The sequence below is a fragment of the Hemiscyllium ocellatum genome, chromosome 28, assembly GCF_020745735.1.
Source record: "Hemiscyllium ocellatum isolate sHemOce1 chromosome 28, sHemOce1.pat.X.cur, whole genome shotgun sequence".
Lineage (NCBI taxonomy): Eukaryota > Metazoa > Chordata > Chondrichthyes > Orectolobiformes > Hemiscylliidae > Hemiscyllium > Hemiscyllium ocellatum.
Genome location: NC_083428.1, coordinates 20,619,090 through 20,642,178, shown reverse-complemented (window position 1 = coordinate 20,642,178; position 23,089 = coordinate 20,619,090). Strand labels below are relative to the sequence as shown.

The 23,089-nt window shown below is 37.9% G+C and overlaps 1 protein-coding gene across 2 annotated transcripts in view; it reads right to left on the bottom strand.

Annotated features, from left to right (window-relative positions):
- rexo1 (REX1, RNA exonuclease 1 homolog) overlaps positions 1-23,089 on the bottom strand; it is a 77,319-nt gene that overhangs the window by 32,111 nt on the left and 22,119 nt on the right. For both annotated transcript variants that reach the window (XR_009646200.1, XM_060846396.1), the window contains exons 2-5: positions 14,060-15,933; positions 4,887-4,982; positions 2,903-3,107; positions 1,439-1,602 (exon numbers count right to left, since the gene is read on the bottom strand). Coding sequence is in view for 1 of the 2 variants with exons in the window: in XM_060846396.1 (XP_060702379.1) it covers positions 1,439-1,602; positions 2,903-3,107; positions 4,887-4,982; positions 14,060-15,933 (2,339 nt within the window). In the remaining variant the exon portion in view is untranslated. The remainder of the gene's footprint in view (positions 1-1,438; positions 1,603-2,902; positions 3,108-4,886; positions 4,983-14,059; positions 15,934-23,089) is intronic.

Below are 23,089 nucleotides of genomic sequence, written 5' to 3'. Positions count from 1 at the left end.
ATACAAAACAACAATTATATCCTACAAAAACAACAAGTGTGCATGTTTCAACAAGACTGCTGCACAACATTCAGGGTACTGATGACTGCATAAACTCAAAGCATTGCCATCAACACTTTACATTATTTTTAGTGCTGTTTCTGCCCAATAATTATGCTGCATGGAATGGAAGTCAGCAACATTATATGTAAGTGAATACTTTGATTGCAAATAAAAATTGCAAGCCATGATCAGTTCTTTTGAAAGTAGAAAAAGTTATTTCTAAACATCAGATTTCGGATTTATTGTAATCACATTGTTGAGATATTCAAAACAGGACCTTTCCTGACATATCATCTTTAGTTCACAAAATTGAAGAATACCACCCACAGCTAACAGGCATTGAGAATAGGCAAGCTTAACGAGATCAGTTTCAAAAACAGAGACAGACAGTTGGGGTAGATAGCATAGATAATAAAAACAAAATATTGCACATTTTGGAAATCTGAAATATAAACAAAAAATGCTAGCATTTCTGGCAGCATTTGCTTTGGCATCTTTCTTTTGAAACTGATCTTCCCAAAACATGCCAATTCTCGGGGACTGTAGGCTGAGAATCATTAGTTTTGTTTTCCAAAGTATATGCAGGTTCTTCCTTGACGAGTTGAACAACATGAATGCAGCAGATCAGACAACTGTCCTACTTCACTCGAGATAGTTGATATTAACACTTTTATTTTTCTATGGTGCCACTCTGTGTAGTAGCAGAAAAGTTCAAATCAAATGGCACATACAAAACTTCCACTGCATCATCATAGGCAGTGTTTTGCACTATGAGGAATGAAAACATAAGGCAAAGGAACTTGCAATAAATGGGGCTCACTGCATGGCATACAGGAGAGGCAGGGCAGAAAAGTGGCACAACACTGTTGGCAATGGAATGAGACCCCAAAGCAGGACTTGAAAAGAAAACAGGAAGCTAATCATCACTGACAGTCATAACATGTAACAGCAGTAGGCCACTCAACCATTCAAGCGTGTTCCGTTATTAAGATGATTATAATTGATCTGATAATCCTCACTCACCTTTCTTGCCTTTCCCCCCTATAACCAGCAATTTACAAGTTGACTAAAAAAAATGTCTGCCTGACTCAACCTTAAATATACTTAATAATCAAGCCATTGTAGGAAAACATTCCACAGATTCATTACGTTTGGAGAAGAAATTCATCCTCATCTGAGCCTTAACTAGGTGGCCCCTTACTCAGATTATGGTCTCTGGTTCTAGACTCTCTCCTAAGGGAAAACACCCTGTTAGCATTTAAGATAGCACCCTGATGCAGATACTAATTTCTGCCACTGAACCTGAATTGGGAATTGTAATGAGAAAAAAAAACTTACACTACTGCTTCAGACCCTCCAACTCTCATTTGCATCTCGGCTGCATGTGAAAGTTTACCTTCAATGTGGGAGTATGAGCTATCCTCTTCTGAGATGTAGTAGATACAGTTTTTGATGCCATACCAGCAGTGGTTTGACAGCTTAAATTGAGGCTGTTGTTTCTTGGACAATTCTGAGACACTACAGTTCTATTTAAAGATTCCATCTTCAATTTTACTGGAGCTAAAATACAAAAGAACAAATTACCAAAAGTTTGACAATTCAACAAATTATTATGTATCCACATTATATTACGTAGGATAACAAAGATTAAAAATATACCTTTAGAACGACACAATACTTCACAGCATAAAAATATACATAATTTAGTGATATTCACTATGTTTGAAAGAAGAGGAACACTCATACAGCAATCAATAAGTGAAGCCTATGAAAGTCAAAGGTGTGTCCTTTAATTTGTTTTAAATTATTTGATACCAGAGGGAAAAAAGGGGCTGAGGTGATCCTAAACTGGTTTTGGCACCACAGAACAGTGGAAAAAATAGGCACCAGAGCTCCTGTTCTCAATAATTTTCTACTACTAAATACCAAAAGTATGCATTGTATTTGATGTGCTTGCTGCGCAAAAGTTCCCATTGCTAAAACAGTCCAGGATCATAGACAAAGAATGGTTGCTTTGACAAAATACCAGGACTCTAATGACAACCCACAGCAAGGAAAAGATTGCACTAGTTGATCCCTCAAGACTTTCTTGCCATTGAATTACCTCATCCATCTTAAACTTTACTGTTCGTTTGACAAATGTATTGAGGGTCACAGACTGAGTATACTGGTCCTATAACTGTCCCTAACAAAAAAAAACAAATCAATCTGAGTTTTGAAATCGTCACTTCATCAAGTCTGAACATTTTTTGAAGCAAGAAAAAAAGTTCCAGATTTTTACTGCAAATTGGAAACATTTCCTTAAGTTAGTCACTGTGGGCATCAAAAATGATTTGAATATGCCAACCACGTAACAGGAAAAAAACCCTGCATTTTCAAAACTAACAGTAAATAAATATTAGCTTGTTCTTTTTCAATTAGGAAAGTGCCATTCAATGTGACATCTAATTAAAAGGAGAAGTTTCAGATGTGCTGCAACATGATATACCCTCCACAAACTTTCCAATTAGTTTGTTTTCTATTCTTCACATAATGTGCACCTGACTTCAAAATATTGTCAAGCCAAGAAATCTAATAGAACCTTTCACCTACTGTTTGGCATAACCTTAGTATATATTTGGATATGTTGCCATTCTTGACTGGACAGTAAATAATGGAGAGAAAGCAGAGAATACCAATTTGGTCAACAACAAAAGGACATCAATGTCATGAATGCAGGATCAGAGACACAGAAGAGCAAACTGATCACGGACCAGAAGTAAAGGGAGCTCGGTCACAAAACTACTCAAGGGAGTTACAAATAATATTGAAACAAAACAGTTGCATGTGCTGCTATACAAAAATAGAAAGGAATGCTTACTTTGTTTTGCTGATGGTATAACATCTGCTTTTGGTTTATGTGCAATTCGTCTCTTCTCTCCTCGGTTTCTGAAAGGTGTATTAACAATTTTTTCCGCTTCTGCCAGTTGGGCCGCTTGCTGCTGTGCCATCAAACTCCGTTGGTAACAAACCTCTTGGGCAGTAAGTCTACGAAAAGGACGGATGATTGGCTTGGCTGGCTCTACCTAAAGAAAAATAAGTGTTAGTGATAATGCAACTGCATATGACAATATGTTCTTTTCCCTTCTAAAAGTGAAAAATTGAAATCACATTTTGGATAAAACGTTGAAGCTAAAATTGAAGTTGGAGTGCAAAACTTGATGCAAATCTGTCAAAATCTATTGGTGCCAATATAATAACTTTTCTAATCCACTGTGGTAATATACATTGTATTTACAACAGACTGATCAGACTAGTATATCCTTTGCAGTGTTTATGCTCCACAGAAGCTTTTTAAAATGCACTAAGTGTAATCCCAGTTACATATGCTGCTATACCTTCCTCCAAAATTGTGAAACAGAATTCAAAAGTAGTAATCACTAATTTCCACAGTAGAAATATTGCTACCTGGTCCAGTCTGCGGATGTCTAAAATCCTTCTTGAATCTTAATGCTTTCTCAAGTTGCTAAGCATGCCACCAGCTATGCCGAGGAAATAGAGAGTTCCATAACAATCAATTGACAATCAATGCAGCAAACACCAAATCTAAATTCAGCTAGGAGTAATACAATTTGCATCCAATTGCTGAAAGGGTGAGCCCAATAACAAAATTAAACCAATTCCAGTTGACTTGGGCCTCCAAAACTAGACGAACTAATACCCTCAAACACGTTAAGCTCATTGAAACTTCTGAAGTTGAAGTTTAAGGAAGTTCCTTTGATAGTTAGTTATCACCTGGAATACTATGTGCCAAAAATAAACGTATAATGTTTGACTAGTAAACACATTAAACATGTTAGAGGTTAATTTGTGCTTTTTCAAAAATCTAAACTTTAAGTTTAAAAGAGGATAAAATTGCCAAATGTTCTAATGGTTTTGTTTTAATATATGGCTGTCCCATACATTAATCTTCTTGAATTATATATTTATTTACAGGACTCACGCTGTTTGTAGTGGCACAGATAAATTGACAATTTCAGAAATTTAACTTTAGATAATGCTTTGTTGTCACAATAAACCATGGGTAGGTTTAGTGCTCAAATTTGATTCTCAAGTTATTTAATGCATGCACAAATTTTGCTAAATTCATTTTTACTACATTTTCTTTCCCTCTTCAATATTCTTTCCTTGTCAATTTCCTGAAGGTGGTGACTTATAGTGGGATAAGCTACTATGGAAGTGGAAACTTTGAAATATCACAATTGAAGGCTATCAGCACAGAGTTCAACCCTTTCTGTCTTACTAACCTCATTCACAAACTTCCAATCAGTGGTCGATTTTCCTTTACATAGCCAGGGATCAGAGGCAACTGCAAGGTTTTGATCACTACTAATGAAGGATCTGAAAACTCTACACAATGCAACAGCTGAATCGGGTATCCTTCTGATTTAAGTCGACCAGGAGCAGTCTATATTTTCTTTAAGCTAGTGAGGACAGCTCAAAATTGCATTAACTCCACAAACAATGTAATGATGAGTTTCCTGTTTCTCACTCCATAGATGCTTCCAGCTCCAGCACCTTCCACTTATATCTGGCATTCACAGTACTCCGAGTTAACAGTCAACTAATTTAGAAACATTCATAACTGCTGCATGATGTAATTAATAACTTTCCTAAAGAAGTAATGCTTCTCAGCAAAACATTCTGTAACGCATAGATACGTAAGAAGCAAATATAACCACTATTACACATTTTGGCAGTGTATTCTTTAATGCTAGTTGAAACAGCAAATCTACTACAAGGTGAATGGTCACATCAAGTCAGCTGAACTGAGAGATACGATGACACACTGAGGTTCTACTTACATTTTCTTGCTTTGAAATGTGTGAAATTCTTCTTTTCTGCCCTGGAAAAAGTGTGGTTAGGCTTGATTCTTTATCTTCAGTACTTTTGACAGACACCTTTGATAACGAAAGAAAAAATACTTAGTACAAATTTGAAAGTTGTGAAAGTACTACCCTTCTACACTTCACAAAACACTTCTACAATATTGAGTAATGGTCACCAAGAAACCAACAATGATGGTTGTAAAAATCCAATTGGTTCATTGATGTCCTTTACAAAAAGAAATCTGCCAAAACAATTAATTGTTTCACATACATAAAAGGAATTCATACATTGACCTTTGTCACTGGGACCAAAAATGTCATGGAGACTGCCAAGCTCTGCTGAATTGCTGTGGCAACACCTTGACCAGTGTATCTGGTCTGAGAACGAAGACTGACTGTTAACTGCTCCTGCTGCATCTCCATAGTAATGACAGCACAAATACACAGCATGCTCTTATCATGCTGTACAAATTTGCTCCCCTCCCAACCTCAAGTCTATTGCTTGTGTCAGAGTCCTGATAAGTGCAAGATGTTTAACTTTTTGTCTCCTTTAAGCAAAGTTAAAGTTTCAGCCTCAGACAAGTGGCAAGTGCTAAATGATAACATGGAGCAATAAAATGAAGTAACAACATTTTATTTTGCCTTTACCAGGTATACTACTAACCTTTCTTTATTTCTCCCTTCTCTTGTGGAACCAACATTTTGCTGAACCACAGCAAAATTTTAAAAAAACTGTCAGCCATAAATCTCAGTCAGGGTTATCAGAGTCATCGTTATGTACAGCACAGAAACAGATCCTGCAGTCCATCTCGTCCATGCTGACTGGATACATTCGGGACATGTAAGAGACTCTTGGACAGGCACGTGGAAGATAATACAATAAATGGTATGGAGATTAGCCTAATATTAGAGTAGGAAAAAAGGCTCACACCAGAGGGCCTGTACTGTGCCGCACTGTTATATTCTATAAGCTGTTCCATTTGCCAGCACTTGGGCACATATTCCCCTAAACAGTTCCTATTCACATACCCATCCAGATACCTTATAACACATTGTAATGGTACCAGCCTCACCACTTCCTCTGGCAGCTCATTCTATACATACACAACCTTCTGATTGAAAAAGTTGCCCCTTCGGTCCCTTTTAAATTTTTCCTCTCTCATCCTAAACCTCTATCAGGTCCTCTACTTCCAGACTCATCCACCGCAGGGAAAAGACCTTATCTATTCACCCTATCCATGCCCTCAATGTTGTATAAACCTCTTTCAGGTCACCCCTCAGCCTCCAACGCTCCAGATAAAACATCCCCAGCCTATTCAGCCTCTTACTATAGTTGAAACCCTCCAACCCTGGCAACATCCTTGTAAATCTTTTCTGAACCCTTTCATGTTTCACAACATCATTCTGATAGGAGGGAGACCAGATCTGCACATAATATTCCAAAAGTGGCCTAACCAATGTCCTGTACAACAGCAACACAACCACCCAACTTCAATACTCAATGCTCTGACCAACAAAGGAAAGCATACCAAAAGCCCTTCATCAGGAATTCCTGATGAATGCTTTTGCCCGAAACATCAATTTTCCTGCTCCTCGGATGCTGCCTGACAAGCTGTGCTTTTCCAGCACCACTCTAATCTATTTCCAGAAATACATCCAGGGAAGTTATTTGAGTGGAACTGAGAAACCACCTTATCACCTTATTTGGATTGTATTAAAGACCCCCTAATAGTCAGAGGGAAATTGAGAAACAAATTTTTAAGGAGATCTGTTATCTGTAAGAATAATAAGGTAGCTATGGTACGGGATTTTAACTTTCCAAATATAGAATGGGACTGCCATAGTGTTAAGGGTGTAGATGGAGTGGAATTTGTTAAGATTGTACAGGAAAATTTTCTGATTCAGTGTGTGGATGTACTTACCATAACCCAACCTACTCTTGGGAAACAAGGCAGGACAGTTGATTGACGTGTCAGTGGGGGAGCACTTTAGGGCCAGCGACCATAATTCTATTAGTTTCAAAATAGTGACGGAAAAAGGATAGACCAGATCTAACAGTTGGAGTTCTAAACTGGAGGAAGGCTAATTTTGATGGTACTAGACAAGAATGTTCAAAAGCTGATTGGGTGAGATGTTCACAGGTAAAATGGATGGCTGGAAATTAGTGGGAAGCCTTCAAAAATTAGATAACCAAGAGTCCAGAGACAGTATATTCCTGTTAGAGTGAAAGGAAAGGCTGGTAAGTGTAGGGGATGGTGGATGGCTTGAGAACTTAAGGTTTGTTTCAGAAAAAAAAGGAAGCATATGTCAGGTATAAACAGGAGAAATCAAGTGAAGAGTACAGAGGCAGTAGGATTATACTTAAGGGAGAAATCAGGAGCTGGAAACCAGAGTCTAGATTAGAGTGGTTCAACTCGTCAATACCGAACAGATATTTCAACCCAAGCTAGTCCCACCTGGCCCATATCCCTCCAAACCCTTCCTATTCACAAGTCTAGATTAGAGTGATGCTGGAAAAGCACAGCAGGTCAGGCAGCATCCAAGGAGCAGGAAAATTGACGTTTCGGCAAAAGGGGATATGAGATAGCTTTGGCAAATAGAGTTAAGGAGAATCCAAAGGGTTTTTACAAATACATTAAGGACAAAAGGGTAACCAGGGAGAGAATAGGGCCCCTCAAAGATCAGCAAGGCAGCCGGTGTGTGGAGCCACAGGAGATGGGAGAAGATATTAAACAAGTATTTTGAATCAGTGTTTACTGTGGACAAGGACATGGAGAATGGAGAAGGACTTGGAATATATAATGTGGGAAAATAGATGGTGACTGGATTTACATGTATTTGGAAAGGCAAGGACTGATTAGGGATAGTCAACATGGCTTTGTGCATGGGAAACCATTTTTCTCAAACTTGGAGTTTTTTGAAAAAGTAACAAAGAGGATTGATGAGGTCAGAACAGTGGACGTGATCAATAAGGACTTCAGTAAGGCATTCGACAAGGTTCCCCATGGGAGACTGTTTAGCGAGGTTAGATCTCATGGAATAAAAGGGAGAACTAGCCATTTGGATACAGAACTGGCTCAAAAGGTAGAGGACAGCGGATGGTGGTGGAGGGTTGTTTAGGCCTGTGACCAGTGGAGTGTCACAAGGATCAGTGCTGGGTCCACTATTTTATCATTTATAGAAATGATTTTGATATGAACATAGGAGGTACAGTTAGTAAGTTTGTAGATGGCATCAAAATTGGAAGTGCAGTGGACAGCGAAGAAGGATACCTCAGATTACAATGGGATCTTGACCAGATGGGCCAATGGCTGAAAAATGTGTTGCTGGAAAAGCGCAGCAGGTCAGGCAGCATCCAAGGAGCAGGAGAATCGACGTTTCAGGCATAAGCCCTTCTTCAGGAAACATTCCTGAAGAAGGGCTTATGCCGGAAACGTCGATTCTCCTGCTCCTTGGATGCTGCCTGACCTGCTGCACTTTCCCAGCAACACATTTTTCAGCTCTGATCTCCTTCTGCAGTCCTCACTTTCTCTCAGACGGGCCAATGGGCTGAGGAGAGGCAGATGGAGTTTAATTCAGATAAATGTGAGGTGCTGCATTTTGGCAAAGCAAATCTTAGCAGGACTTATACACTTAATGGTCAGGTCCTAGGGAGTGTTACTGAACAAAGAGATCTTGGAGTGCAGGTTCATAGCTCCTTGAAAGTAGAGTCGCAGGTAGATAGGATAGTGAAGGAGGAGTTTGGCATACTTTCCTTTATTGGTCAGATTATTGAATACAGAAGTTGGAAGATTATGTTGTACCTGTACAGTAAATTGGTTAAGCCACTGTTGGAAGTTTGCGTGCAAGTCTGGACTGCTTCCTATTCGAAGGATGCTGTGAAATATGAAAGGGTGCAAAAAAGATTTACAAGGATGTTGTCAGAGTTGGAGGATTTGAGCTATCGGGAGGGGTTGAATAGGTTGGAGCTGTTTTCCCTGGAGTGTTGGAGGCTGAAGGATGACCTGATAGAGGTTTATAAAATCATGAGAGGCATGGATAGGATAAATAGACAGTCTTTTCGCTGGGGTGGGGGAGTCCAGAACTAGAGGGCATAGGTTTACGGTGAGAGGGGAAGGATATGAGAGAGACTCAAGGGGCAACTTTTTCAAGCAGGTGTTGCATTTATGGAATGAGCGTCCAGAGGAAGTGGTGGAGGCTGGTACAATTGCAGCATTTAAAAAGGTATCTGCATGGGTATATGAATACGAAAGGTTTAGAGGGATATGGGCCAAGTGCTGGCCAATGGGACTAGATTAGGTTGGGATGATATCTGGTCAGCACAGAAGAGTTGGACTGAAGGGTCTGTTGTTTCTATGCTGTACATCTCTTTGACTAACTTAGTGAGACATGATTTCCCATGCACAAAGCCATGCTGATTATCCTTAATCAGTTTTTGTCTTTCCTAATACATAAAAGTCCTGTCACTCAGGACTCCCTTCAACGATTTGCCTTTCACCAAAGTCAGGCTCACCGGTCTATCATTCCATGGCTTTTCCTTAACAACTTTCTTAAATAGTGGCACCATGTTAGCCAACCTCCAGTCTTCTGGCACCTCACCTGTGACTATAGATGGTCTAAATGTTTCAGCAAGGGGCCCAGTTATTAGTTCCCTTGCTTCCCACAGTACATCTGATCAGCTCCTGTGGATTTATCCAATTTTATGCCTTTTAGGACACCTAGCACTTCCTGGTGTGTAATAAGGACATTTTCCAAGATGTCACCATCTACTTCCCCACATTCTGTATCTTCCTTGTCCTTCTCCACACTGATTCTGAATGGAAAATGGTAAACTGCATTACATGATAAATATGTTATTTTTACAACGCATATTTGTCAAAAATTAAAGCACCAACTGAGTGCTGACAGAACTTATATATCATGACAAAGTTTTATTTTAAGAAAAGCCATACACTACAACAGGTATGAAAACACACAAGATAGCCTGTTACAGGCAGCCATTAATCATCACTCCTGCTTACTCTGCAGCTTTAATTTCAGAAAGACGTCCACTATACTATTTAACATTGTTCTATACTACAAACAGAGATATAGTAATAGTTGATGAATTATACAAAGTTATTTTCTTCCCGGGGGGGGGGGGGGGGGGGGAACAATCCTTTTGCTTCAGCTTAATTACAGTAGAGTGGAACGCACAACACAAAATTCCTTAGGGGAGGGGGTGGGAATAAAAACAAAAATAACTTGCTATTAACTCCATAGTTTTATTGCATCGTCTCAGTTACAGTCCTTAAAGACCAAACTTCAATTTGTGAATAGTTAGGGGGACTCAGAGTAACAATGATCACTAAATATGTCCAGGCAGTGAAATAAAAAACATCAGGATAATTTTGACAATATTGTAACCTACACTTGGTAACCGCCAAGTAACATTTTCACCACACAAACACCAGATGGATTGCTCACATGAAGTACATGAGAACTATCCCTTGACATTCAATGACCTTACTATCTCAGCTTCCCAACATCATTGAGGGTCTGGTCCATTTTAGTGATCTGGCCACCTGAGTGGGTCAGAGACTTTATATTCTGTTGGTGACTAGCTCACCTCCCAGCTACCCAAAGCTTCTCTTTCTAAAGTGCAAAAGAATTGTTTAATGGAAAGTATTCCATTTGCCTAGTTGGATGCACTTCTAACACAAGGAGTTCAGTACAATACAGGACAAAACAGCTTGCTTAAACAGAACTCCATGAACTGTCTTGACTATTGGAGTATGATGGTTACAACACATGCTGCAGCATATCAAAGTTTCTTTGGTAACAGCTCCTAAACCCATGACCTGCAATATTTAGAAGGGAAAATGCAACACTCATCGCTAAATCGTACACCATCCTGCATTTTGTCACTAGGTTAAAATTCTGCAACAGCAAATCCTAAAGGATTGCAGCAGCACCTTCAGCGTATGAATTGAAATGTTTCAAGATGGTGGGGAACCATCTTTCTGAAGAAAGTAATAAACAATTAAAAAGGGGTCCCTGAATTATGAACCTCTGTCTTATGAATGCTTGTACTTAAAAAATGTTATCCCCTTCAGGGTTGTAATTTTAAACACCTGACACATGAACATTTCTTGCACTTAAGAACAGTTGCTTCACATTGTCCTGAATCGTGTTCCAACTTGCATGCAAATCAATTTGCAAACAGATTCCAGAATGGAACCCATTCACAACCCGGAGACTGCCTGTAAATGTTCGTCTTAACTGTTACACCCACTTCCAGAGAAAGTAGATTAAGAAAGAGACACTAGCTCAAAAAGGAGAATCAAAAGCTAAACTGGACAGCTAAACTAGGTAATGACTAAAATTTGCTTGTGAAACTGACAAATAAAATTATGTATTTTGCCTGGTTTTGCATAGTGAAACTCATTTAAAACTTTGTCCTAGATGCATGCAATTGATGAAATGGATGTAGCTCAAATTCGTATCAGTTTATCTTAATACACATGCTGTAAAGCACTACAAATGAGCTTTCAAACTGCACGTTAAAAGGGGAACTAAATCACTAAGCACAGACAACACCGTAAGCTTGAAAAGGCTGCATTTTGTATTAAATTCCCTTTTCTCAAACCTACTTAAAGATTTAGATTTTTTTAAAATCTTGCTGTTGTAAACATAACATTAATCTATTGTATTCTAAATCTTGACAAACGCAGATTGCAAAGGAGGTCTAATTCATTTCTTCGTCCTTTTCATAGATAAAAGTGAGATCTTGTGACGGAATAAAAACTGTCCAGTATAAATAGATTATTATTCAATAATGTCTTACGGGAGAGAAAAGGAAAACCAGATTTGAAGGTAAAATTAAGAGCAGCTTACCAGAAATGATCATAGTGCTAGCCATTTATAAAGAGAAGCCTTATAACAGAATGGAATAGTGGACCACTAAGTGTACCATTAGTGGACCATCAGTGTGGACCATCCACTGATCTTTACAGATTAAGCTTTACTCAGTTCCACTAACTGCAGTCCAACCTGCAAGGAATCATCCTTGTGAAAACCTGTTTCTACATGTTTTTTTCATTTAGATATTTAGAAATCAAATATTTGCAACCAATGAAGAGACCAGAACTAGGTGATTGCATTGCACTGCACATACATCTCACAATTGTTCCCAAATCTCCAGGCGATATTGCATATGGTAAATCAATTGTCAGTATATTGGCAGCAGAATAATACATTCTGCATTATATAAAACAATGTGACAATATGCCAGGCTCCGATTCCAAGTATTCTCAAGTAAAAATCGAAGCTTAACCAGTGATCAGGCTGCATATCATAACCCTAGTTTGGATTACCTATGTTAAGCATGATTGCTAAGATCAATTAAGAAACCCTGACTCAAACTGTACATACTGTAAGACCACAAAACATAGGAGCAGTAGTAGGCCATATGATCCATCGAGATCACTTAGTTAACAAATGTGATCATGGTTGATCTGATAAACCTCAACTCAATTTTCCTGCCTTATCCCCATAGCTTTTGATTTTGTTTTAATGATTAGAAATCTGTCTTTCTCAGCTTTCTATATACTTAGCTTTGATAGCTTTCTGTGGTAAAGCATTCCACAGATTCACCATCCTCTGGTGAAAAAAAATCCTTGACTCAGAAAAGGCAGAGCCCAAATCTCCATTCTTCTGACACAGAACAAATCTCAGGAAAAATATCTGAATTAGACTCACAAGCAAAGAAAATTGAGAAGTACGAGAAAACCGAAATATTGTTTTTCTAATATTTTTATTTAACATGTTTTTTTTAAGTTGCCTTATGTATAAACAAAACAGACTGTCAAGAGAAAAATGCAGATTTTAAAAAATGTATTGATGGATTTAACCAGTTTACTTTCTGAATGCTAAAGAGAAGTTGAATGAATGGCAACACATGTGAAAATCTGACAGACAGAAAAGGTACACATTTATAAATGTTTGTGATAATTATTATTACTTTGGAATTTTTTTGCAATATTGAGTCCAAGGACACACTACACTTAAAGGCCAACTGTTTAACCAAGTAGAAATTAAACGAGAGAGAACAGACATTAATTTCATCCCTTTCTACTCAGCTGAGTGTGGAACTAAAAGACATAAGGGTGACAAATAGACCTACCACTTTTAACATGGAAGGATAGAAAACTGATTGGTACATTAGGCTGGTATAGGCAAAAATGGGTACTGCAAATGCTGGAGATTCGAGTCAAGACTAGAATAGTGCTGGAAAAGCACAGCAGCATCCGAGGAGCTGGAAAAATCGACGATTTGAGCCAAAGCCCAAAAGTCACATCTTTAGCCTTTGAAGGAAATCCTTCATTAGGCTTATTGTCACAGAGCACAGCATTTTTAAATGGTGACGTGTTCCCATGACTTTGCAGATAGTTATCATTAATTCTGTTTTGAGAGTCTGGAAGCTCCATCTCATCACAGATCTTGGAAGTTCAAGCAATGGCAATGTTTCTTTCCTGCAGGTGTATAGGGGTCTTTCGAGCTGTTCTCTCTTGGTTCGTGGTTCTTTTGCCCTTTTTTTAAAAGACATTAGCCATGCTGAATAACTCAGGCCAAAGCCCGAAATTAAGTTCCTGATAAAGGTCCAGAATGCTGATTTTTCTGCTCCTCAGATGCTGCCTGACCTGCTGTGCTTTTCCAGCACTACTCTAATCTTGACATTAGGCTGGTATGTCAACAGTGCTAGGACATCAGCTATATTACAGGCACAGCACTGAAAAACGTGATTCAAAGAAGTCAGTCCAATGAAAATCTGAACCTCGTATAGTATAATCAGTATACTTAATTATACTACTCAGAGGTAATAATATATACATCTGAGCAAAATCTTCTTTAAGCCAGATAGGTGTGTAACTAGAGCAATGCACTGCACAGGGGCCAAAACAGACCACATACAAATGAGGTGCCATGCACGCAGTGCAATCCTAAAGGTTTGCACAGTATAAGCACAGTCTGCACAAAAGGAGGCAACAGCTGGTATCAAGCTCAATGTCAAGGAAAAGAGAAGGTTGTCCACATTAAAAAAAACACAAGACAATTTGACTACAGTACAGTGAAACATTTCAAAATTAAGAACACAATTTAAATCTTACCTGTTTGGAAACTCGGCCTTTATCTTCATTCTTTACTTCTTTAGACTCATTGAAAATCCTTAGACATTCCTCCATAGGATCAGATTCAAATTCAAACTCCTTTTCAAGACCAGGGAAATCGATTTCATCTTCTGAAGGTATGGAGTGTTGCACACAACTTTGTCCCTTTTCATTATCACTGGAACTGATGCTAGCACAGAGATCTTGGTCAGAGTCTGAATCTAACTCACAACAAATGGCAGCGACAGGTTTACTGGTACTTTCATCATCACTACTGTCATCACCAAACAAGTCTGTATGACTGAGTGTTCGCTTTGTTAAGCATGCTTTCTCTTTTGTTTTTTCTGGATGTTTTGTCTTATCTTTCATAGATTTTGATTCTTTGATCTCCTCTTTCCTTTTGCTACCAACATGAATCCCATTTTTATGCACCAATGCTTTGGATCTTGAGGTGCCATTATTTTTATCAGATTTCTGGATACTTGTGATCTTAACTTCACGACATTTGACTTTTCCTGCACTATCTGACAAACTGTTTGACCTTGATTTTGATCGGTTTTCACCTCTTACCTCATCTGATTTACTCATTTTTGATTTATCCAATTTTCTATCAGAATTCCCATTTTTAAATTTTTGCTTTTCTTCTTTGGTCTTGCTTTTATCATTTCCTTTCTGTTTGATTTCATCAACGGGGTCATTCCCATTCCTTTCTTTGTGTCTCAATGTCTCCCTTTGTTTTTCTCGCTTAATTTCTTTATCACAATTTATTTTCTCCTTTTTGTTAGCCTTCTCTGTGTGATGGGAAGGTTTAATTTTTGTGCTGCCCACTTTGTCATTGTGTGCCTTAAACTTTGAGCTATTCAGGTCACCACCTTTATTCTTTTTATCCTTTGGCTCTTTTCCTTTAAGTTTGTCTTTATTAGATCGTGAAATCTTAGATGAATGTCTGCTGGACTTCAACTTTTGTTTTTCTCTATTCTCTTGTCGGTTACGTTCAAAACGGCAATCATCTACATCATACTGAACTGCAATTTCTTTCATTGACCGTTTAGCGTTTAAATCTTTAGCATTTGAAGGAAATCCTTCATTAGACTTATTGTCACAGAGCACAGCATTTTGAAACTTTGAAATGTCCCCTTGACTTTGCTGACAGTTATCATTAATTTTGTCTTGAGAATCCATCTCCTCACAGATCTTAGAGTTCAAGCGGTGGCAACGCTTCTTTCCTACAGGTGTATAGGACGCTTCTGAGCTGTTCTCTCTGGGCCTCTTGGTTCCAGGTTTTATTGTCCTTTTTTTAGACATTAGCCTTGCTGAATAATTCAACAAAGGATCATACTCTAAATCAGTGCATGGCTTGGTGTTGTCAATCACATATTTGTTACTGGGTACAGAGGTAGAATATTTGACTGGCTTATTCATGAGCGTTGGAACATATTTTAATGAATTACCCTTTGCATCAGCTTCATCATCTGTGTCCAAAGTATACTTACTGAAACAAGCAGTAACTGAAAGTGGCGTTGGGGTGTACTCTACATTGCTATTTAGACCATAACTATCTGGATTATATTCTAAAGAGTTTGTCAATTCATCCTCAATAGGTAAATGCTCTGTACAACTCTTGTTCTTGCCAACTGCCTTCTGTGTGGACGGCACTGAAGGGACATATTCCTCTTTTGTATCCAGAAGATCCTCATATCGCAAAAGCCTTTTCTGCTCTTGTTCAACTTCATTCTTGACAACCTCAATGGCTTTGTTGACCAGTTCCAATTCCAGCGTACTGGAGCTGGATTCTGTAAATTCACTTGATATCCCATCTCCATTTCTGGATGAACCCTTAGGAAGCTCAGGATTATAAGGATCATAACCATGCTCTAAAGAAAGACAACATTAAAGTACTGTAAATATTAAGGGTTGAAATATTTACAAAACTGAATTAGTCTCCTACAAATAGAATTAAATTGTATCAAAGTAGCACCAGAATAAATATTGCAACTAAAATGAATGCAAAGATCACTTGACAAAAGTACATCTTATCATGGTGAGGTACTTACTATTTCCTTCTCCTTCTTTTTCTCCAAGTGCTCCATTACCAAAGCAAAAATACTGCTTATAATTTAGAATAAATGAATGGATGAATGAGAACAGCATGAAGAGAATGGAAAGTAGTTCCATTTGGTGTGAAGTCTGAACCAAGGTGTTTGTGTTTTCATTTAGGAATCCAATCACCTAAAATGAACTTGGTGCTGTTAACTGAACTAGGTAGGAACAAAATATGCAGTGAAAATGTAGTGGGTGAAAATCACAAGCAGCAGCTTCAAAAGGTTTCCTTGTCTGTTAACAGCATTCACCAGCTAACTGCAATTCTGTTGCAGTGTAGTAAAATGTAAAATATTGTGCTTTCACCCCTTACACCTTTCGTTTCCTCAAGCAATTCTAACTCCCATTCAAAGTCTGGGAATGATTGCCTCAGTGATACACATTATCTTTGTCTTGCTACCAAAGTCACCATAGTCCTATCGTACCATATGGTGACTTGCTCATTAGAGACATGATTGGTAATGGTTTAACCTGAGGGATCACAGGAGAGTGGTTATGAACGAATGTCCTTCATGGTATCTTCAGCTCGTACAGGAATTAGCATCACTCTGCATTGCAAATGAGCCATCTAGGCAGAAGTGGGTACTGCAGATGCTGGCGATTAGAGTCAAGATTAGAGTGGTGCTGGAAAAGCACAGCAGGTCAGACAGCATCAGGAATGAGGGGCTTTTGCCCGAAACATCGATTTTCCTGCTCCTCAGATGCTGCTTGACTTGCTGTGCTAAATCAGCCATTCAACCAACTGAGCTAAATGTTCCCAGTAGCAAGATAATTCTCCACTAAGAAGCAAAACAAAACCAAAATTTTAATCTAACAGGAGGCACACGTATCAACAACTACTTCCGAAGTACCATTGATAAAAGCTTAGGAGCATTTTGCTCACTTGCTGTCAGCACAGAAAAACAAAGATTGACAGATTTCTAGTTATTACTGTCATCAGGGGCTTTGTGATAACATAGTAAATGGTGTTGAGGCAGATGATCAGCCATGATCTAGAATGACAGAGCATTCTCAATGCAGAATTGTCTACTCCTGTTCCTACGTTCCTATTTTCCTTCGAAGTAACTTAGTTTATATAATTCACTTCTGTACTAAGACAGGCTATTAAAAAATCACTTTTTTTTAAGCCAATCAAACATTCTGATCCCAATATCTATGAGATGTGAGCATGTTGATATTGCTGCTGCTGTTACAAACAGCAATGTACTAGTGAATCTTGACCTGTAAACAAGTTTTATTTCAAGCTATCTTCACGCTAATACAAACTAAACCTGAAACTTAAAATATATCCATTTTTGAAGACTGCCTATGTAATTCATTATAGGGACTTTCCAAACAGCTTTTAGTTTTCTAACAAAGTTTCTTTACACCAGGTAATAGTATCAACTATTCTGTTGTTGACTCCATCTGAACTCATAATATAAATGAAACCCAACAACACAAAGCGCAGACTGCAATTATCAGTGATTTGATAATAATTATAGTAAAAATAGACTTCGAGAGATAAACACAAGGTCATCAATCTTGGAATATGAACTCTGTTCCTCTCCTCACAGATCCTACATGATCCAAGTACTTATAATACTTGTTTCAGATTTTCAACATGTTTTAAAGTTAAAAGATCCTATAGTAGGATGGAGATATACTCAGGTTCCTGAAAATAAATAATTTTCCTTTGTTTTTTAGAACCAGATTTTCATAAAGAATGTCTTCTTTTAGTGACTGGCCTGTAAACAGGCCATAAAGCAATGCCAAATCCCAATCTTGAGTGACTTACTAAGCATTTTAATAATAACAGATCCTTTTCAAAACAAAGGCTCCTAATATTTCTACACCTGTCAAATCTTTGTGATTTACATGCAGACAAATCAGTTAAAACAAACAGAAACTGCTAGCAGAGTTACAGATTGAAAAATAATATCGGGCAGTTTCTGTTTCCGTACCATTAAATCAGAAGCCAAGGCAAGCTATGATTTTATTGCATTCTTCCTGTATGTTGAGGGTGCTTAAGTTTCTGAGAAACTGACTAAACCACTTCTTATAGTTTGTTCTCAAACGTCATCAAGATAGTCACATTTCTGAAGTTGAGTTATTAACTCTGAAACAATTATAGCTACATATTTATCTTGTTTATATCTTTGAGAAATTATCTTTTAAAATATAACAAATTGAATTTGTAAAGTCAGAAGTATTGGTTTCTAGGAGTACATCACACAAAGAACCACAACGACATAAATATTGTTGGACAATACCACTATACTGCTTTAATGCAACTCTTTTGAAGCCTTAGTTTTCCTAAAAGACTGAAACTTTTCCTAAATCCTCAAAGTAACTTCAAAGAAAGAACACCATAACAAATAGGTTAGCCCAGAGAAAGAAGGGCCATTAACACTAGGTGACCAAGGGTCCACCTGCACCATTATTCTTCAATCCAAGTGGCTGTGATGAATAAACTATCCTAAATCAAGGAAATTCACAATTGCTGTTGAGTTGAATGGGAGAGAAATGGTACGATAATCAACTTTTCATGGATAGATGAAAAGGTATTATACAAAAAGATTCCAGGAAAAGTTTGCACAGTAATGGCATAACACAATTACATCACATTCACAACGTGACATAATTTAGATTTATATGGCTCTGTAACCCTCAAACCATATTTTAGGGAAATTTTAAGCTGTAGTACTGACTCAACAATATAGATACATCTTCAGGTTCTTTAATCCAACTGAAGGATTAATTTAATTCAGAGGAAAAGCAATGCAGAACTTCTGGAGTCCAGAAAATTCACCATATAAACTATAAACTTACAAGATGGTCAAATTTCCAATCACGGATCTGCAGAGTTGTAAGATCTCAAGAGCATTAGTATAGTGACAGTAATACAATTCTATATTTAGAGTTTGGAAAAAAAATTAAATTGATTCCTTAATTGTTTTTAAGTTATTTATAAGCATTGAGGTGTGGCTCTGCCGGTAATGTCAGCTTTCTGGTACCTATCTCAGCAACAGCAAGTGGGCAGCCAGCATCACAGCAAAGTTGAATCCTGTTCCCATCTAACATTTAGATTTGTATATTGATCAGTGTATCAACAATAAATATCCCAAAGTTGGACATATCATTTAATATTTTGCTATGGTTTTTTAAAATAACCTACTGACAAACTGTTAGTAACATTGAACTTAAAAGAACAAAATGAACCAAGTGCTCTAAATAAAGATGTAATTAAGCAATAATCAGATGCAGTTATACCTACACTGAGCAATACACAAGCCTGTAAACAACAAACTACTCCTGAATAAAGATAACTATCAGTCTTATTTGAATGCATCAACAGTTGAATGTATTTTTAGCATAATGAACGAAGCATTTACTTTAAATGCACTAACTTCCAAACTAAACAGTAAAATACCTTGCATGGCTACATTAGGATAGAAACAAATACAGTACTTTCTGCAATATGCAAGAAAAGCACAAACCTGTAATAAAAAATTACAACGCGTTCTGATATATCTGAATATTTGCATTCCACAGTATTTTAAGTATTATCTACCTCGAGAACGATTTACCCCCAGTACAATGCCATATGCTATTCCTTTCCAAAGTCTAAATTTAGATCTGTAGACAGACAAAACAGTTACCATAATTTTGGTTGCTCAACAGGTATGAAATATACTTGTTCATGTCTTCCTAGAATTCAACTTTGCACCATACCACTCTCTGCACCACTCATATTTGCAACACGCACTGCTAACAAGGGACCACTTGGTTTCTGAAGTCAATATGCTTTTAGTATCAGAGATCCCAGGGTTACGCAGCTGCTATTATCTCATTAGCCCATCCCCTTAAAAAAAACACCTCTCTGCATGAGGAAGGGCTCGCTTCCCAGTGATGATTTCACATTCAACTTACACTTTATAATTCTGAGCGTGTTCAAGATGAACATTACTCACAATTCCAATGACCTGTAAAAAAAAAATTGAGATTCAAATCAAAAGGCAATAAAAAAGCAGTTGTTTCTAATTCAAAAACATTATGGTCAGTGCTAAAAAGCAGCTACACAAACTGCAAGTTTGCTTTCTAGAAGAGTTCACTGCACACTGGACAGAATGTATAACCCTCCAATGATCCTAATGGGTTTGTTCCATGGTCCTTCTCATAAAATTATAGTAAATCTACATTCAAAAATCAGACCCGAAAACAGTGCATTTGTAACATACACAACATTCAATTTCCAACCATGTGTCAACGCCCAAATCTTTTTTGTTGGTCCCAGTCGGGAGACCTTGGGGAATTAAACTCAGCTCAAGTCAAAAATATCTAGGTGCAACTTGTGCAAAGGTGAAGACAGAGGCAGCTTTGCAAATGAGTCACACAGTTGAGTTGCTATATTTTATTATGTGTCAAACTAACGAAGTCTAGCGGAGAGGCACTAGGGTCAGCCCTGGCACACGCAGATGAAAAGTCAGCCCAGACTCCACCTTAATTTGCAATGTTTATTGTTCAGACATTTCAATTGTGGGCATCAGCTGAAAAAGGCTCAGATACAATGCCACCTACAAGTAAACAGGCTGCTCATCATACCTACTTACTCATGCAAAACAGCCATCTTGTAAAAACAACCACAAAGCACTTTAGAGCCCTGAAATGCCATTCAACATAACTAAATTTGGGCAAATTTATTGTAAAAAAAATCTAACTCATTAGCACTAGATCGTTGTCATCAGTTCCTTGGCATAGAAATTACTTTAGTAAATGCTCGACAAGTTCTCAGAGGACAAACCCAATTTCAGATCCACAGTGGGGGAAAGTTGTGGACAAGTGGAATTTGCAGCCTGGATCAGTTTCTTTTCCTTTCCTCTGCTATTCCTGTTCACCTCAAGGTTGAATCACTGAGCCTCAAAGTGGACAGTGACTTGATAAATAAGGCCATGCCAAACCAAACAATCAGCAGGCTTTCTGCACCCAGTCTGTAGTGTTAATGCCATGCCTTACAGTGAACTCAAGTGCTCCCTATTACTTTTCTTTTGGCTACAGGATAACTTGGAGTAAAGAACTTGCCAAGGCTGAGGTTTTCAGATATATGGAACAGAATTGGTTCTTCAGGGACTTGTGAAGATGCAGCTTCATGGACGGATGCTCATATTGATCCAGTAGTCCTCCCATTTGATCCCCAGGATTCAACATTGGCACACTGGTAGAAATTAAAGGATCCTGTGACATCCAGGTTTCGCTGCAGTGCAGATAGTGTTGGAAAGTTTTAGCATCCTTTGCATGCTCTGTGTTAAGTGAAGCATCTTGCAACAGTCATCTGTAAACTGAAGGTCATGGATGTCCATTGTGGTGAATTTTGTTTTTGCCCAGAAGCAACCAAGTTTGAAGATCTTCCCATTCATACGATATTGGTTGCCAACAGTCGGGTCAGTGTCATGACACTATACCAACCATTTCCACCTGGCAAATCTACCTCTTAATTTATGTTTTTACCTCTGAATTTATAGTTCTTTCAACAAATGAGCATTTCAGACTCAATCTAATGCTGTTCTGTACTCAGCACCAGAAAACATTCTTGCAGTAAAAGTGAAACTGAATATTTCTGAAAAAAATATTTATACAATGAAGAAATTGCTTTTGAAGATATAGTCACTATGGTAATAGAGGCTATTGTAGAACCGAGTTCCAACCTGAAAACTGGCAGGTCCAACAACGCAATATTGCCTGTATCAAACCTTCTGATACTGGGTAGTATTATAGGCCAATTATATTTTAAAAAAGCAAGCCACACAGAAGAAGCACAGCGTAAAATATATTTATTCATGCAGACATAATCAACCACAGGTTTGATATTAATTTATGACAATGAAATTATTTAAATTAAGCAGAAAAAGAATCAAAATGTGGATATCAGAGATAAAAATAAAGAAAATCTACTCGAAATACAAAACAGCAGGACAAATCATGGAAACAGGAAGATTATGTTCAATGTTTCCAGTCTTCTGGCTATTTGTTCACCTGAGCGCGCAGTTGGGGTTATAGTGCAGAGTCAGAAGACAGGAAATGTTTAAGCTTACCTTGCCAGATGCTGCCAAAACTTTGCATTTTTAATTTTAGTCAGACAGCTGGTGGCATACTTCAATGGATTCATATAGATAAGTTTCTCTTATCCTGAATATTATCCAGCTAACTCTGATTATGTAAATGTACTCTTGTCAAGTGATAACCAGATTGAACTGGACGTCAAGCCTCGAATTATATGGGCGACTGTTTGAGTTTCAATGCTCTGGTATGTAGAATTGAGAGTGCGTGATCAGGAGCAGGAGCAGCTGGCACCTGTGGGTGCATACAAAACAAAACAAAGAGCCAATACGGTCAGGAGATCGCAGAATATGGAGGAAGCTGACAGCCAGGACATTGAAAACCTAGGGTTAACATCAAGCATAAAGTAAGTTCATAGTTACATTAGTCAGAACACAAACTTATTCAAAAAAAGGAACAAAAGCCAACTTGTTCAATGGTTTTAGTAGTCTGGGCGATGTGGTGATGAGCCAAAATAGACCAGTCAGCTGAATAGCATTACAGATTCTATGTTTCAAGTCCTATCTGCTCCATGGGTACATAATTTCTCTGAACATACCAATTAGGAAATATCCACAGGGGGATACATAAGTCAATTCATAATTGTCCAATGTCAAACTTTAAGGGGTCTTGTGGCATAGAAGTAGTGACCCTACTCAGAGCCAGGAGGCCCAGATTAAAGTCCCACCTGTTGCAGAGGCGAGTGATAACATATCTGAAGAGGTTGATGTTTCAGAGAAAATACTTTTGTCTTCACATTCCAAGATGCAAGGCCACAGGAGTTAAATTAAGTCTGAATTTCTGTATCTGATGGCTGTCTAACATGACTCAAAATGAGTCTAGGGCCAAGATAGA